Genomic DNA, 16,972 nt, shown 5'->3' with positions numbered 1-16,972 from the left:
CGATGTTTGTCGGTTTGCTTAGAATCGCGCAGTTCAGAACCCTGCTCAACAAGTTGCTCAGCACCAGGGTCAGGCTGCACGACCAAACTACCCACCAGGTGCTTGTTATAACTGTGGGGATCTGACCCACTATAGAAATCGGTGTCCAAGGCTAGCCAACTAGAACCAGAATGCAAACCAGAATCAGGCACAGGCTCGAGGTCGAGTCTTCAACATGAATGCACAAGAAGCACAAGCAGACAACGAAGTGGTGAACGGTACGTTCTTTATTAATGATCAGCCAGCATCTGTTCTTTTTGATTCGGGTGCCGACAAGAGTTTTGTGTCATTGTCTTTTTTTTTTTTTTTTGGGTAAAGGGTTACCCCGGTAAATTTTATAAATAACCACTAAGAACAAAGCATGTGCCTGACATAGCACACGCAACTAGTCCTGGCATACCAAGACTAGGCAACAAGAAAACACGACCAACATCAACGTACAACCAAAGACGACACACAGCCCAAAAAAACTACCAACAAGACAAACAATTACAACCAAACGGACAACACAAAATCTTGGTTCTTAGCCCGGGTCTTCATCCGATGCCCTACACAGGTTCTGCCACTTTGTAAGCGTCCTTTGATAATCCATATCTCCTTTGTAAACGAAACCCATTAGCCGAAGCCGGACAATGTTTTTAATCTTCTCGATCACCTGTTTAGCCGTACACTCCTTTGACGTAAACAGCCGATTATTCCGCTCTTGCCATATGTAATAAGATGAGGCCGATATTGCTAGCTTACACACGATGTGTTTGAATCTTTTGGAATCCGAATTGTGTTCCATCCAATCCGCAATCGAGGTCCAAGAATCATTAACGTTATCCAATTCCACCAACATCCTTATGTTCGACCAGACTTGTGAAGCAAAACGACACACGAAAAATAAATGATCTCTAGAATCCGTACCATGTTTACAAAGAGGACAACACATGAGTCTCCGGTTCGTTTCGCTGCCCACTTCCCATACCGCCAATCGATCTTGTGTTTTGAGCTTGTTTTTTATGACTAACCAAAGATGAAATGAGTGTCTCGGGATACATTGACTAAACCAAACCATACTAGCCCACTTAACTGGAGTGTCACGAGTCCGTAATGTATGCCATACTTCCAATGAGCTAAAGTGCTGATCATGACCCTCTACGTCCTTCCAAACCATTCGGTCCGCTAACTGGGGGTCCTGTTGATTAACAGTTAACCCAATCAGAACCGGGTATACATCGTACCATGCTTGGGGCCATTTCCACTGCCCATTCTCATCTAGTAATTCTGCCACCGTGTCTTGAAGATTAAACCCCGCGTTCGCAATGTGTCTTGGTGTTATAAAAGACCTAAGAGGACTCAAGTGACACCAATTATCGCTCCACACATTCGTTTGCTTACCACTCCGAATAATGCTCCAAAAAAACGGCCGAACCGCATTCCGAATGGATAAAATCTTCCTCCAACCCCACGTCATACTACCTTTACCTTGAACCTCCCAAAAATTCTGATTTTTCAGTTTATGAGTATAGATCCACTGCACCCATAACGAGTTCCTTTTTGAGAGGATACTCCAAATATGCTTAGTAATGAGGGCCCTGTTGACATCCGCAATACATCTAATACCCAAACCACCTTCCGCTTTTGGCAAACATATATCATTCCACGCCACCTTTGCTTTGATTCTCCCATTCGTACCTGCATTCCAAAGAAAACGCCGCATACGCTTTTCTAACTCCTTGGTAACACGAGCCGGAATCATGAATACCGAAGCCCAATATAAATGCATGGCTGAAAGAACAGAGTTAACCAGCTGCAACCTACCCGCAAACGAGAGAGTCTTTGTCATCCAGTTATCAATTTTCTTCTCCATACGATCCACCAGCAACTTACAATCTTTTGCCATTAACCTCGTGGTAATCAACGGCACACCAAGATACCGAACAGGCAAGGTGCCTTCCTGAAACGGCATAATGTTGAGAATATGCTGTCTAACCTGCTGACTAACATTACAGAAAAAGACCGTACTCTTTGCAGGGCTCGGAACTAGTCCCGAAATATTAGTGAACAACTCCAACGCCTCCTTTATTCTGTTTACCGGAGAGACACTCCCATGAACAAAAATAAACAAATCATCAGCGAAAGAGACATTAATAATTTTCTGCTTTACACATTTTGCATGATACTTGAACGTTGTGCTTGAACGAGCATTATGTTGAAGGAGTAAAGTGAGCACCTCCATGACAAGAGTGAACAAATAAGGAGACATTGGATCTCCTTGACGAAGCCCCCTTCTCCCCTTAAAGAACCCATGGAGATTACCATTTATACTCAATGAATAGGTAGTCGTGGTAACACACGCCATAATCCAGTTTACCATCTTTCTATGCAAACCAAACTGACAAAGAATCTGTTCTAGAAACGACCAACTAACAGTGTCATACGCCTTTTGAATGTCAATTTTGAATGCACACCTTGGCGGGCCTTTGTTTAGATGGTAATTATGCATCAGTTCTTGCGTCAAGAGGATATTATCCGATATCCTCCTACCAGGCACAAACGCCGATTGATTAATGCTAACCAGGGTCTCCAAACACCCCTTTAATCTTTCCGTTATAATTTTACTTATACATTTGTAGAGAACATTGCAACAAGATATTGGACGGTAATCCAAAACCGAATCCGGGGTATCAACTTTAGGGATTAGAGCCAAAATTGTATGATTCAACTGCTTCAGAATTTTACCGTTCTCAAAGAAATCCAGAATCGCTTTTGTAACCTCAGCCCCCACAATATCCCATGCATGCTTGAAAAAGGCAGACGTGTAACCATCCGGCCCCGGAGCTTTATTTTCACCAATACTGAACATAGCCTTTTTAATTTCTTCTGGAGTAACCTGTCTGACCATGTTGCTTGCCACTTCCGGACTAAGCGTATTAACACATACCTCCGACAAGTCAATACTAGCAACTTGATCCTCCATTCCTAAGAAGCCCGCGTAGTGATTTACTAACGCGTCCGAAGCCGCATCCCCTTCATATCGGGTTCCAGCCACATCCCGAATACAATGAATCTTGTTTTTAGCGTTTCTACATTTCAGGCTATTGTGAAAAAAAGCTGTATTCGAATCCCCGGTACAAAGCCACTCAACCTTTGATTTTTGTTTCAAGAAGCATTCCTCATCATACGCCGCAATCTGGAACTCCTTTAGGCACTCCGATTCATTATTACGAAGCTCCACATCAAGAGGGTTCTTGTCTAGAAGGCATTGGATCTCATCAAGCTTTTTACGCAACTCACTCACCTTTAAGTGTAAATTCCCTTGTTGGTTCAGGATTTTCCTAAGACCTGGCTTCAAGTTTTTTAACTTAGAGGTAACCGAGAACATAGAAATCCCATCAACCGTCTTCACCCATTCTCGCTCGACACAAACCCTGAACTCCGGTTTAGAAGTAATAAAATTCGCGAACTTGAACGGTTTTGGCTTAGACCCTTTAGGCACGTTTGTAAGCTTTAAAATGCAAGGGGTGTGGTCCGAGACCCGATACGCATGGTACAAAACATAAGCGTCAGGAAACATGTCTAAACCCTTAACATTACACATGACCCTAGAACGCATGGACCTTCCGTTTTGTGTCATTGTCTTTTGAGACAATGCTTCGCGTCTCTAGAACGAAACTAGGTAAACCTTTGACAGTAGAGGTTGCCAGTGGAGAACCCATAGTTCTTAATTCTGTTCTACGCAACTGCCAGTTGAACCTTAACGATCATGTTTTTCCTATTGACCTCACGCCAATGCAACTTTGAAGCTTTGACGTTATCGTGGGAATGGATTGGTTGTCTAAGCATCGCGCAGAGATAGTTTGTTCTGAGAAGATTGTTCGTGTGCCACTGTCGACAGGCGAGATCCTTCAGGTTCGTGGTGAGAAGCCTGCCGGTGGTCTCAAACTCATGTCTTGTTTTAAAGCACGGAAGTATCTACGGAAGAAATATGTGGCTTTCTTAGCACATGTTACAGCAGATAAAGGCAAGGGTAAGTCTATTTCAGATATTCCTGTCGTTCGGGATTATTCTGAAGTTTTCCCTGAAGAGTTACCTGGTCTACCTCCAGCACGCCAAGTCGAGTTCCGTATTGATCTCGTACCTGGTGCAAATCCCATAGCCAGAGCTCCATACCGTCTTGCACCGTCTGAGATGCAAGAGTTATCTAAGCAGCTTCAGGAGCTCTCTGACAAAGGTTTTATCCGTCCTAGCTTTTCATCTTGGGGTGCTCCCGTTCTTTTTGTCAAGAAGAAGGATGGATCTTTTAGGATGTGTATCGATTATCGTGAGCTTAACAAGCTCACCATCAAGAATCGATATCCCCTACCTCGCATTGATGATCTCTTTGATCAATTGCAAGGCGCTTCTTATTTTTCAAAGACTGATCTGCGATCCGGATATCATCAACTCCGTGTGCATGAAGAAGATATTCCCAAGACGGCGTTCCGTACTCGTTATGGACATTATGAGTTCACAGTCATGCCATTCGGTTTGACTAATGCTCCTGCTGTTTTCATGGACTTGATGAATAGGGTCTGCAAGCCTTATTTAGATAAGTTCATCATCGTTTTCATTGATGACATTTTGATATATTCTAAGACGCGAGCTGATCATGAGCAACACCTTCGTCTTACTTTGGAACTCCTAAAGAAAGAGCAACTTTTCGCCAAATTCTCCAAGTGTGAATTCTGGCTTAAAGAGGTTCAATTCTTAGGACACATTGTCAACGAACAAGGTATTCATGTAGATCCCTCCAAGATCAGTGCGATTAAGGATTGGGATACGCCTACTACCCCTACTGAGGTTCGTTCTTTTCTTGGTCTAGCGGGTTATTATCGCCGCTTCATTGAGAACTTCTCGAAGATTGCAGTTCCTCTAACTACTCTAACTCAGAAGAACAAGCCATTTGATAGGGGAGTCAAACAAGAGGAAGCATTTCTGACTTTGAAACAAAAGCTTTGCGACGCACCTGTCCTAACATTGCCTGAGGGCAATGATGATTTCGTCGTTTATTGCGACGCATCTAAATTAGGTCTTGGCTGCGTCCTGATGCAAAGAAACAAAGTCATAGCATACGCATCAAGGCAGTTGAAGATACATGAGAAAAACTACACCACTCATGATCTTGAGTTGGGTGCAGTTGTCTTCGCTCTTAAGATCTGGAGACACTATTTGTACGGTACAAAATGTGTGGTTTTCACTGACCACAAAAGTCTTCAACACATCTTCAATCAAAAAGAGCTCAACATGAGGCAACGACGTTGGGTTGAACTTCTAAACGACTACGACTGCGAGATTCGCTACCATCCCGGTAAGGCGAATGTCGTAGCCGATGCTTTAAGTCGCAAGGAACGTACTAAGCTTCATTGTGTACGTGTCCAATCTGTTATTCAAACCGATATCCAAGCCCGTATATCTTAGGCTCAACAAGCTTGTGTTTCACAAGGTTTAATGGATAAGGAATTTCCTTATCACATAACTCCTGCTCTAGAGCTGAAGGACAATGGATCGTATTACTTCATGGACCGTTTGTGGGTCCCGAGCCAAGATAATCTTCGTACCTTGCTTATGGATGAAGCCCATAAGTCTCGTTATTCTATTCATCCTGGCTCAGATAAGATGTATAAGGATCTTCGTATTCAGTATTGGTGGCCTGGTATGAAGAAAGACATTGCCTTATACGTATCCAAATGCCTTACTTGTCTTAAGGTTAAGGCTGAACATCAGCGTCCTTCTGGTTTATTGGAGCAAACAGAGATCCCAGTTTGGAAATGGGAAAACATTACTATGGATCTCATTACTAAACTCCCGCGCACAAAGAAAGGTCACGATGCCATCTGGGTAGTCGTGGATCGTCTTACCAAGTCAGCGCATTTCTTGCCAACCCGTGAGGATTTTTCGGCTGACAAACTTGCTCAAATATATGTAGATGAAATTGTAGCTCGACATGGTGTTCCTTTGAACATCATTTCTGACAGAGATGCTCGTTTCACTTCTCATTTTTGGAGAACCATGCAATCTGCTATCGGGTCCCAACTTAATCTAAGCACAGCTTATCATCCGTAAACGGATGGTCAATCTGAAAGAACAATCCAGACACTGGAGGATATGCTTAGAGCGTGTGTGATCGATTTTGGTGGTAGTTGGGATTCACATCTTCCATTGATTGAATTCTCCTACAATAACAGTTATCACTCCAGCATCAACATGGCTCCTTTCGAGGCTCTCTATGGTCGAAAATGTCGTTCACCAGTCTGCTGGAATGAGATTGGCGAGGCTCAACTTACTGGACCTGCCCTCATTTTAGAGACAACAGATAAGGTATAGAAAGTTCGTGATAACCTTCAGACAGCTAGAAGCCGTCAAAAGAGTTACGCGGACCTAAAACGCAAGCCCTTGGATTTTCAAGTCGGTGATCGTGTATTACTTAAAACTTGCACCTAGATACGTTGGACCATTCAAGATCGTCGAAAGAATCGGTAAGGTAGCCTACAGACTTGAGTTACCTCCTGAACTTGGAAATGTTCATCCAACCTTTCACGTGTCCAATCTCAAGAGGTGTTTAGCTGATGAGAACCTCCACATACCGCTTGACGAAATTCGTGTTGATAAAACACTGAAATTTGTTGAGAAACCAGTGGAAATCATGGAGCGTGAAGTCAAGTGGCTCAAGCGCAAGCGCATTCCTTTGGTCAAGGTTCGCTGGGAATCTAAACGTGGACCCGAGTTTACTTGGGAACGTGAAGATCAAATGAAGGCAAAATATCCACATCTTTTTCCACGAGTTTCCTCTAATTAAATTTCGGGACGAAATTTCCACAAGTAGGGGAGACTGTAACATTTGTACTTGTAATCATTGTGAACAGTTCAATTATCAATAAAACAACGTTATTTTATCCCAATGTTTGTTTGGTTGTGTTTTACATTTTTCATGTTTTGACTTTTGTTCGATTTCAAACTCTACATCGCTTTCTGGAGAATTATACGCAAACTAGTACGTAAACATACTCAGTTTAATGCGACAAATACTCCGGAACATCAACATATACTCAACATACCTTAAATAACCTTTACATAACTTAGAAATAAGTTTTGAAGGCTTTGGTATGTCAAAAACAAGTTAATTCGCTTACAGGGACTAAACTTGACAAACTGCGAAAGTATGCCAATTTAAACTGTAACATTCCGGAACATGTCCATAAGTTAAACATACCATAAATATCCTTTACATAGCTTAGAAATAGGCTTTGAGGGGTTTGGTATGCTAAAACAAACTTTTGGATCATTCAGGGGCTAAAAGTGTCAAAAAGTGCACAAGTTTGCACTTTCGCGCATAACTTACGTTCTGAATACATCCGGACATCCAAAAATTTATGTAAGCATCCTAGTATTATGCCTTAGTGTTTGGCATGAGAAAAATCCATTCGTCGCGCAATTTGGATCGTCTTTCGCACTTATGCGCATTCCGTCGTAATTAACCGAACATCGCGACCGTACGGCCAAACGAACCGACATCCGACATATTTTTGAGCACATTTTCAGTTCCCTATACTTTAACATCATTTTAGAGCTTAGAAATGAGGTTAACGGGGCTTAAACGTGCCAAAAACGCATCAAATACCAAGTTTTGGTGCTGCAGGGACCAAAACTGCAATTCTGCCAAACTAGGGGCTTACGGACCGTAAGCCATAAGCCATACGGTCCGTAAGGAGTCCCCAGTACAGCAGAACCCACATTAAATGCTGATTGGCTCTTCAAGTTTCGAAAGACCAAATGGCCCTTGCCTCTTCCAGCAAATGAGGGGCAACCTCTGACTTACCACAACATTGTGACAAGTGGACGGACAAGATCGTGGCACGAAATCCAAGAAACGATCCTAACGGTTCCACTTTTCCAATAAATACCCCCCCCCCATTTTGCTCAAAACCCACACAATCTGATCTTAAGGCTCTAAGTTGGAACCATTGTTTCATACCTGAGCCATTTTGGTCTAGATTAGCATTCGGGGACCCTCCGTAAGTATTCTTTCGTTCTTTTATTCGCTTTTTCGAGTCCGAAAGTCAACGTTTTGTTGACTTTCTGCATTGACCAGCTTATGGTCGATGCGAAGTTCATGGAACTTCATAACGTGAGCGTGATCACGATGGTTATAGTCCGTAGTGACTATACCTACTGGTCACCACGTTATCTAGGCTCAGTGACGAGTCGTAGTTTCGGCCAAAATGCGCATTCTTGCGTATTTTGTAACCAAACTACTCGTGAGCATCAAAGCCGTTTGTTTTGATGCCAAACCTGTTTTCTAAACTTAGTTAAGCATGTTCTAACATGCTTAGCTCGTCACTTTTAGTTTAGTGCTTATATAGGGTCGTAAGGTAAGCGATCTAAACCATCGCTTATACTTTCGAACCCAACCCATTTGGTCGATCATTAGGATCCGACCAAACACATTAGGTGACCATAGCTATAACCTTCCGAGGTTATACCTTGTGGTCGCGATGTTAGGCGTTCCGAACGCGTTCTACGCGAACGACGCGTTAGGGTAGCATAAGCTACCTAAACGGGTCGTGATTGGCTGTAGGCACTTGGGTTAGGTTTCATTTTAGTATGTAGGCTTTGTTAAACCATATTACACGAGTCTCCATACTCGTTTGGTTTACGAACCCGCATACTATCCGATCCTTCCGATTTGGTCCGGTATATTAACATAGCTACCTATTAGGTGCCGTTTGATATCCCGTGATCTTTAGCATTATCTGGTTATTATACAAGAACTCCAAAGCAATCTCAGGTGAGTACATAGAACCCCATCTCTTACTGTTTTCCAAACTGTTTTGGGGTGAAACACATGTACCTATCTGTTACTTTCATGCTTTCCATGTTTTCACGTCATATGCCTGCTATGTTGTTAGTACATTATAGTACACGATTTACATTACATTTCTGTTGCATATGTTTACTCAGCATATGGACACATTGATTTACATAAACATTTCTGTTGCATATGTTTACTCAGCATATGGACACATTGATTTACATGAACATTTCTGCTGCATATGTTTACTCAGCATATGGGCACATTGATTTACATGAACATTTCTGCTTCATATGTTTACTTAGCATACTTAGTACAATTGTTTACATCACATGCCTTCATTTTGTTATGACATTTGGTTTGTTTAACATGGGACAATACATTCATTAACATTAGCTACGCCGTTCGTTAGTAGGTAGTGGTACCATAGGAATTGACAACTCCCGTTTATGAAATCCTGGGTTTGATAGGATTGGAAGGAATGACCGAATTCGATATACATAACTTAGATAAACCTTTAATTTGTTTGAGGGTTTATCGCCGCAGTCTCAAGGCTTGGATTTATGCATAGTTTACAATACCGCATAAATGTTAGTATCAATAGAGCATGCATTTTTCCACAGAACATAACGTTGATTTAAACCACGTTTTACTTCAACGACTTGTTTTGTGCATTTTACATATGGTTTAAGTTGATACATTTCGCTTACCATACATGATACATTTGGGATGCACATTACATGATTTACATTGAACATAAACACGTTGACATTGACATACACATTTGGTGGTTTACATTGAACATAAACATTTGACATGGTTTACACAATAACACTTAACATTTGGTTTATACATGAACAATTTACATGGTGGATTGGTTTGGGTAAATGATTTGAGTAACGTGGCGTATGTAATATGATACAAACGTGGTGGATACGCCGCTGGTACTTCCTATATATAAATGTTTGTATAATATTACATATCAGGGCGTTATCTAAGTCATTTCAGTTTAGACACATTACATTTTACACAAATATCATATTCTTCACAAGACATTATTTTCACAAACAACTTATCTTATTCAACTCATTTTACTTGGTTACTCGTTTAACCTTGCACTTATCTATACATATCATATGATGTTATCGTTTTTCTAATGGTTTACAAAGCAAGACAAATTACAAGGTTCATGACTGACTGTTATTAAACATTCTTTAAACTCAAGTCATGAATCCCATTTTCACAAAACCTATGTATCTCACAGGCATTTTTATGCTGACGTACCTACTTTCACATGTGTTTTCAGGAGCTGTTCCATAAGATGTTGATCACGATACTAGGGCGGACCTGTGCCTTAGAGCCTAAAAATGAAGATATGCTAGTTTAAATATGTTATGAACTTTGTATTTCTTGTTTTGGAACAATTTGGCACTCTTGTTTATAAATAAAATATAACTTTGTATGCCATGGTTATGAAACAATTAATTCTGTCCACAACACTCCCCGACGTTTTCCGCCGCGGTTGCATGTTACACGCGGTCGGGGTGTGACAGTTTACACTCCAAGAACGCCCTGAAGGTGCCCATGCGGGATTGGGTGTGCATGGGTTGACTCCCTGATTGGGTTGCTAAGGCTTCAGCAATCCGTTCGTTAATCAAGGTCGTCAGCTGACCCTGGGTCATGTTGAGATGCCCACTCATGATCTTCACATCAAGGGGAACACAGGTAAGAAAGGTATCGCAACGTGCATAAGTGTGGGGCGACAGAAGAGAGTAAGCACACAAGGTTCAAATAGCAATTATCACGTTAACTAATGCACAGTGTAAACTATCTAACCGACAATATAACATAAATCATACCACCTATGGTGTCGAGTCTTGCACGTGGAGCGAAGCGTCGTTGTGGATCGTTGAACACTGTACCGGTTATAGTTTGGTTTTATCAAAAACTTTTCCCCTTTTTTTTAAAACCAAGTTCACTATAACCAATGGCTCTGATACCAATCTGTCACACCCCCAAAATCCACCATGCGGAGTACCACCGCTTGGAGGCGTGACGTGACCAGGATCGAGCCACCAATCATATTGAACAACGTATTTAAGTAAATAAAACCAACCACAATACAATTGGTGACCAAAAGCCAGTTAACCAAGTTTTAAATTAAACAGCGGAAGCATAATACGTGATACCAAAATATAAGTTCATAGTCCATAAGTTTAAAATCCAAAACGTAGATTTAGTAAGTTCATAAGGATTAAGTGTTTATTACGGAACATGACAGTCCGTATCCCACAACGACTCCTTCCTCGTGCAAGCTCCAAGCATTTAACGACCTGTAAGGCATGTAACAACGAGTCAACAACAAAGTTGAGTGAGTTCACGTGTAGTTGTTTAGTTTTAAGTTGTTTCTGAAAACGTGGTTTGTCTTTCGTTGGCGTAATTGCCGTGGGGGTTACCCCGTAGTTGAAAGTAAGATTAACCAGTTCATTCTTTATTACCCAAACCATTTCTATGATTAGTGGGGGCTTCCCCATGTGAACTACTAGACCGTATGGTATCGACTACTACGCAAGTAAGTTGTACCCTACATCAGTGTCTATCATCACTGATCGTTTGCCATAGTCCATTAGTACACGCCCGTCCGACTGGCACGGTGTGAGGTTTGTTAAACCTAATAGCGCTATTAACTAATGACCTGCTCGCCATTGGCCTCGGCGATTAAGTCGATATAAAATGAGGGACTTATGATAGAGTTTTGTCTAGTAAGTTTAAGGTTGTTGTCCTACACAAGGAGGACGAACGTACGTAGTTCTCCCAAAGAGAATACGCAGGATTAATACTGGCATCCTACCCGAGGAGGATGGCCGTACATATCGTACCTAAGTAGGATATGTAAATTCCGTTTTAATTATTTAACCGATTCCCAAACAACCAGGAATCCCATGCCTTAGAAAGTGTGTGAACTCACCTCGGTTTGCTCGGTTAGATTCTCAAATATAGCTAATAGTCAAGGTCGGTCAATCACGTCCTAATATAATTTACCAGTTAGTCATTTAGTGGCTTTCAAATAGAACACAAAGTTCCTACACGTATCTATCACATAACATGCATTACTTTGACGGTTTATGCCCATGTAACCTCCCCATCTATTCCCATTCACAATTAAACATACGATATTGCACATAACACTTTTATCGACACATAACATGTTAGATCATTCACAGATAACATATTCGACATTTAGTCACGCAAATCACTACTTATGTAGTTTCAGCTTAATTATTCAAAAGCGGGCTGTTTTCGGGGATTTTAATAAAATAGTTAACTTATTCCAAAAATTCCCAAATTTTTACAGAAGATGCTAAATGACCCAAATACTATTGTGTAAATATCTCGGGATCTAATCCATCGCCAATATTTTATTAAAAATCATTTTCCAGACTGAACTCAGATTTATGTATTTTCTTACCACAGTTAACGGAACAATTTATTAAAAATTCATCGAGTGTCCGATTTACGAAATTCCAGTGGGGTAATTACACATGCATCGGTTGTCATCTACTGTACAAATTTCATGGTCCGATTCATCACAAAACTCAGGTTATGATCGAAAGTATAACACCCATTTATTGCTGTCAAAATTCAGCTTAAGTTGCTGTTACAAATTAACACTTTAAAAATAGTAAACGGAGTCCAAAAATTACGATTCCGGTGCCATTAGAACCGTATTTCATAATAACATATTTTAGATTCAAAATATCGGTTTTTCGTTAAGCTTATGACTTGTTTACAGCCAACTGAAGTTGGCTGTAAAGTATGGACAGATTGCTGTTTTTAGTCTCTAGCTTACTAGTTTGTGTTCGGTTGATCTCGTTAATCATATTTAGTGATTGTAACAACATCCCACATCAATATCAACAAGTAAATCAGCAAATACTCAGTACATATCAAAACAACTTCATACTAACACAAGTACATCATGTTTCATCTTCTTGGTTAAACCCTTTTTTGTGTTCTTGTGAAATAAACATCATTCTACAAATATTAGCCATAAAAGTAAGATAATCAAGGGTTAAACGAGAGCTTACTACTAGCTTATAGCTAGGGTAGAATCTATTGAGAATATGATGGTGAAAAAGACTAGAACAAACTCCTTAGAAAGTCCTTCAAGTTGCCACCTCCATAGATCACCTTCAAACTTGAATGGAACTTGTAAAAATGGAAGAGATGGATGATGATAGTGGTGGTGATGGATTTCGGTTTTGGGGGAAACCGAATGAGAGAGAGGGTGTCTTTACCCAAATGAGAGAGAGAGAGTCTTTTAGTTGTTTTTCTTGTTCTACTTTCATGGGGGTATGTCCCATGTTTGAACTAGTAAGGATTTTACCTTACTACTTGTTTTGATTTTTGTGAATATATAGAATCACCGGGGTAACCCTTTACCCAAAAAAAAAAATGAGAGAGAGGGAGTAGTAATGTGAGGGTGTGTAAGACTTGAATTGATTGTAAGATCTCATGGCCATGCCTTATAATCATCTTCACATATTATGAATACTTACACAAGCAAGAATCAAATATTATGGATACTTACACAAGCAAGAATCAAATATTATGGATACTTACACAAGCAAGAATCAAATAAACAATTGCCATAAAATCTAATCAAATATATGGAGGATGGAGAATGATTTGTGGGTCCATGGGGGACCGAAATTTCGGTTGGGGGGGGGGGTCTTGATGTAAAATTTCAACTAAATGGTAATTGATAGTTAGAGTGCAAGTATCTTGATAGTATATGTTTGTGTGATGATTTTTGGTGGGTGTTATGGTACACGGGGATCATGTGTCACACCCCCAAAATACCACATACGGAAACTCCCGCGAGGCGTGTGACATACCAGAATCCCAGCTACCAATCACATTGAACTCGTAAATATATTTAAATAAAAATTTCATTCATTAACATAAAATGTTACAAACGTTACATGTCATTCATTGTATACAGCGGAAGCATAATTCATTTGTTAAGTGTTTCATAAAACATGTGTGTATAAACCATTAAGCTTATATTGCGATACCACGTATCTCGACCCATGACCACTCCAGCCTCCCAGACAGCAAGTTCCAAATGATATAAGCCTATAGACCTGCAAGCATGCAGACAAGTGTGTCAGACGACGCTGGTGAGTTCAAAGTTTTGTTAACGCGTTTTGTTACCAGATGTGTGTTTAAAACAGTTCAACGATTTGATTTGATGTTGTTATTATCTCGATTACCGTATGTGGCTACTAGATGTGAATGCCCAACCCCAATGCCTCCATTTAGGCATTAGTCATGAGGTCAAGGTATCAAGCAACCTTGAATAGATGTAAGGGGTCTTATATGTACACAATGAGAATGCCCAACCCCAATGCCTCTAACTAGGCATTGGTTATGAAGTCCAGGTAACGGGTATTAGTTGGTAGCGCTATTATGAAGTCCACGATGAGAATGCCCAACCCCAATGCCAAACCTGGACTTCATAACCAATGCCTAGTTAGAGGCACTGGGGTTGGGCATTCTCATCGTGTACATATAAGACCCCTTACATCTATTCAAGGTTTCTTGATACCTTGACCTCATGACCAATGCCTAAATGGAGGCATTGGGGTTGGGCATTCACATCTAGTAGCCACATACGGTAATCGAGATAATAACAACATCAAATCAAATCGTTGAACTGTTTTAAACACACATCTGGTAACAAAACGCGTTAACAAAACTTTGAACTCACCAGCGTCGTCTGACACACTTGTCTGCATGCTTGCAGGTCTATAGGCTTATATCATTTGGAACTTGCTGTCTGGGAGGCTGGAGTGGTCATGGGTCGAGATACGTGGTATCGCAATATACGCTTAATGGTTTATACACACATGTTTTATGAAACACTTAACAAATGAATTATGCTTCCGCTGTATACAATGAATGACATGTAACGTTTGTAACATTTTATGTTAATGAATGAAATTTTTATTTAAATATATTTACGAGTTCAATGTGATTGGTGGCTGGGATTCTGGTATGTCACACGCCTCGCGGGAGTTTCCGTATGTGGTATTTTGGGGGTGTGACATCATGACTAGCCAAAAATAATTAAATAATGTGTTTGACAAATATTTGGTGTCCCGGGTAATGTCCGGTTGTTCGGTCGGATACTGTTCCGTTAAAGTGTTTAATTGTTCCGTAAGGCGTCTTATATATATATATATATATATATATATATTTGTAACTCAATTAATTCCTAACACATAGGAAAATATACCGGACTATTTAGTAACTTTTCTGTATACTACCAGTATGTTAACACGGACATGTAAGCATAACACAGTAATCAGAGAGCAGTTAAGTAATTCCACACAGTCGTCAAACACTTTAATTATCAAGAATAAATTGTACGGAATACATGGGATTTTGAGGGTTGTCACATCTCGATTAGACATGAACACAGCCTATCACCCTCAGACGGATGGGTAGTCTGAGCGCACGATTCAAACCCTAGAAGACATGCTTCGAGCATGTGTTATTGATTTCGGCAACAACTGGGAAAAGCATCTCCCGTTAGTGGAGTTTTCGTACAATAACAGTTACCACACCAGCATACAAGCCGCTCCATTCAAGGCATTTTACGGACGTAAATGCCGGTCACCTCTCTGTTGGGCAGAGGTGGGGGATAGTGTCACACCCCCAAAATCCACTCGCGGAGTATCACCGCTTGGGAGCGTGACTGACCAGGATCAAGCCACCAATCATACAGAACAATATATATAGTAAAAGTAATTGCTATCAAACCAAACCCAATCCATATGAAAGGTGTTCCAAAAACATAAGTAAGTTATCATTGTTTAGCGGAAGCGTATAAATAAAACCCGTCGTAATAAAGTATCAAGTTTCATAAGTGTTTAACAAGATGATCACGATCCAAGCCCACAACGACCAGCTCCTCCCTGTGCAAGCTCCATGTATCTAACGACCTGCAAGGCATGTAACAGAGGATCAACAACTAGTTGAGCGAGTTCACAGAAAGTAAATGCGTAATAGTAAATTCATTTGTAATATGTGGCTCTACTGGGCCGATAGTACGTTCTATTGGTGGGGGCTTCCCATGTTGTATATCCACTAGACTATTCGTAACCATATGTGTTCTTCACAATCCGAGAACAGTAGTAAGTATAAGTTCACGTAGGTCTTACGTAAGTATCCTTCACATCCGAGGATAGTAATTAAGTAATAGTATCCTTCACAACCGAGGATAGTAATATGTATAAGTATCCTTCACAACCGAGGATAGTAGTATGTATAAGTATCCTTCACAACCGAGGATAGTAGTAAGTATAAGTATCCTTCACAACCGAGGATAGTAGTAAGTATATGTGTGCGTAGATTGCACGTATGTGTCCTGCACAACCGAGGACGATGGTATGGTAGTCTAGCGATAGTGTAAGTACAGTTCAATTCAATCTCAATCCTTCAATCCCAATTCCCGTGCCCTGGGAATCCCATGCCTTAGTAAGAGTGTGAACTCACCTTGGTTTGCTCGGTATGCTATGCTCTAGGGTTTATCAGATGTCTAAGTCCGTTACACACGACCTAGGATATGATGCACATGATACGATGTAAGTGTCTGCATCCAATTAGGGTTTGCTAATCATTGACATTCAAGCAGTTGTGTCTTGTGTGTTTATTGTGTACATGATGATATCACATAGAATGTTCACGCATGCAGAATCATACAGTTGCATTCAGTATCATACGATTATACGCATATAGAGTCATACATTATGTAATCAGTTCATCGTATTCGCATGACATCTATGTCACACAGCGTTTGATAGTTATCATCATGTACCACATAAACAGCTAATCACATTTATGCAGCTTAAGCTTTACAATCAGGGTTGTTCTCAGTCGTTTTAACTCAGTTATTCATCAACAGTCTTAGTAATTTTAATCGTGTTATATCGTTGCTCAGAATTACAGAACTAGCAAGCATAAGAGAGTTTACATAAGCAACAGTGTTATCATATCACCAGTGTTAACATACAAACAGATAACGAAACT

At 40.5% G+C, this 16,972-nt stretch overlaps 1 protein-coding gene across 1 annotated transcript; it reads right to left on the bottom strand.

The window, feature by feature from the left end:
- Positions 1-562: 562 nt before the first annotated feature.
- LOC110891238 lies at positions 563-3,661 on the bottom strand. The gene has a single exon (XM_022138932.1). The coding sequence runs from the start codon at positions 3,659-3,661 to the stop codon at positions 563-565; it is 3,099 nt and encodes a 1,032-aa protein (XP_021994624.1).
- Between the last annotated feature and the right edge of the window lie 13,311 nt (positions 3,662-16,972).

This window comes from Helianthus annuus, chromosome 2, assembly GCF_002127325.2.
Source record: "Helianthus annuus cultivar XRQ/B chromosome 2, HanXRQr2.0-SUNRISE, whole genome shotgun sequence".
In the NCBI taxonomy this organism is placed as follows: domain Eukaryota; kingdom Viridiplantae; phylum Streptophyta; class Magnoliopsida; order Asterales; family Asteraceae; genus Helianthus; species Helianthus annuus.
This window is presented reverse-complemented; position numbering and strand designations above follow the sequence as displayed.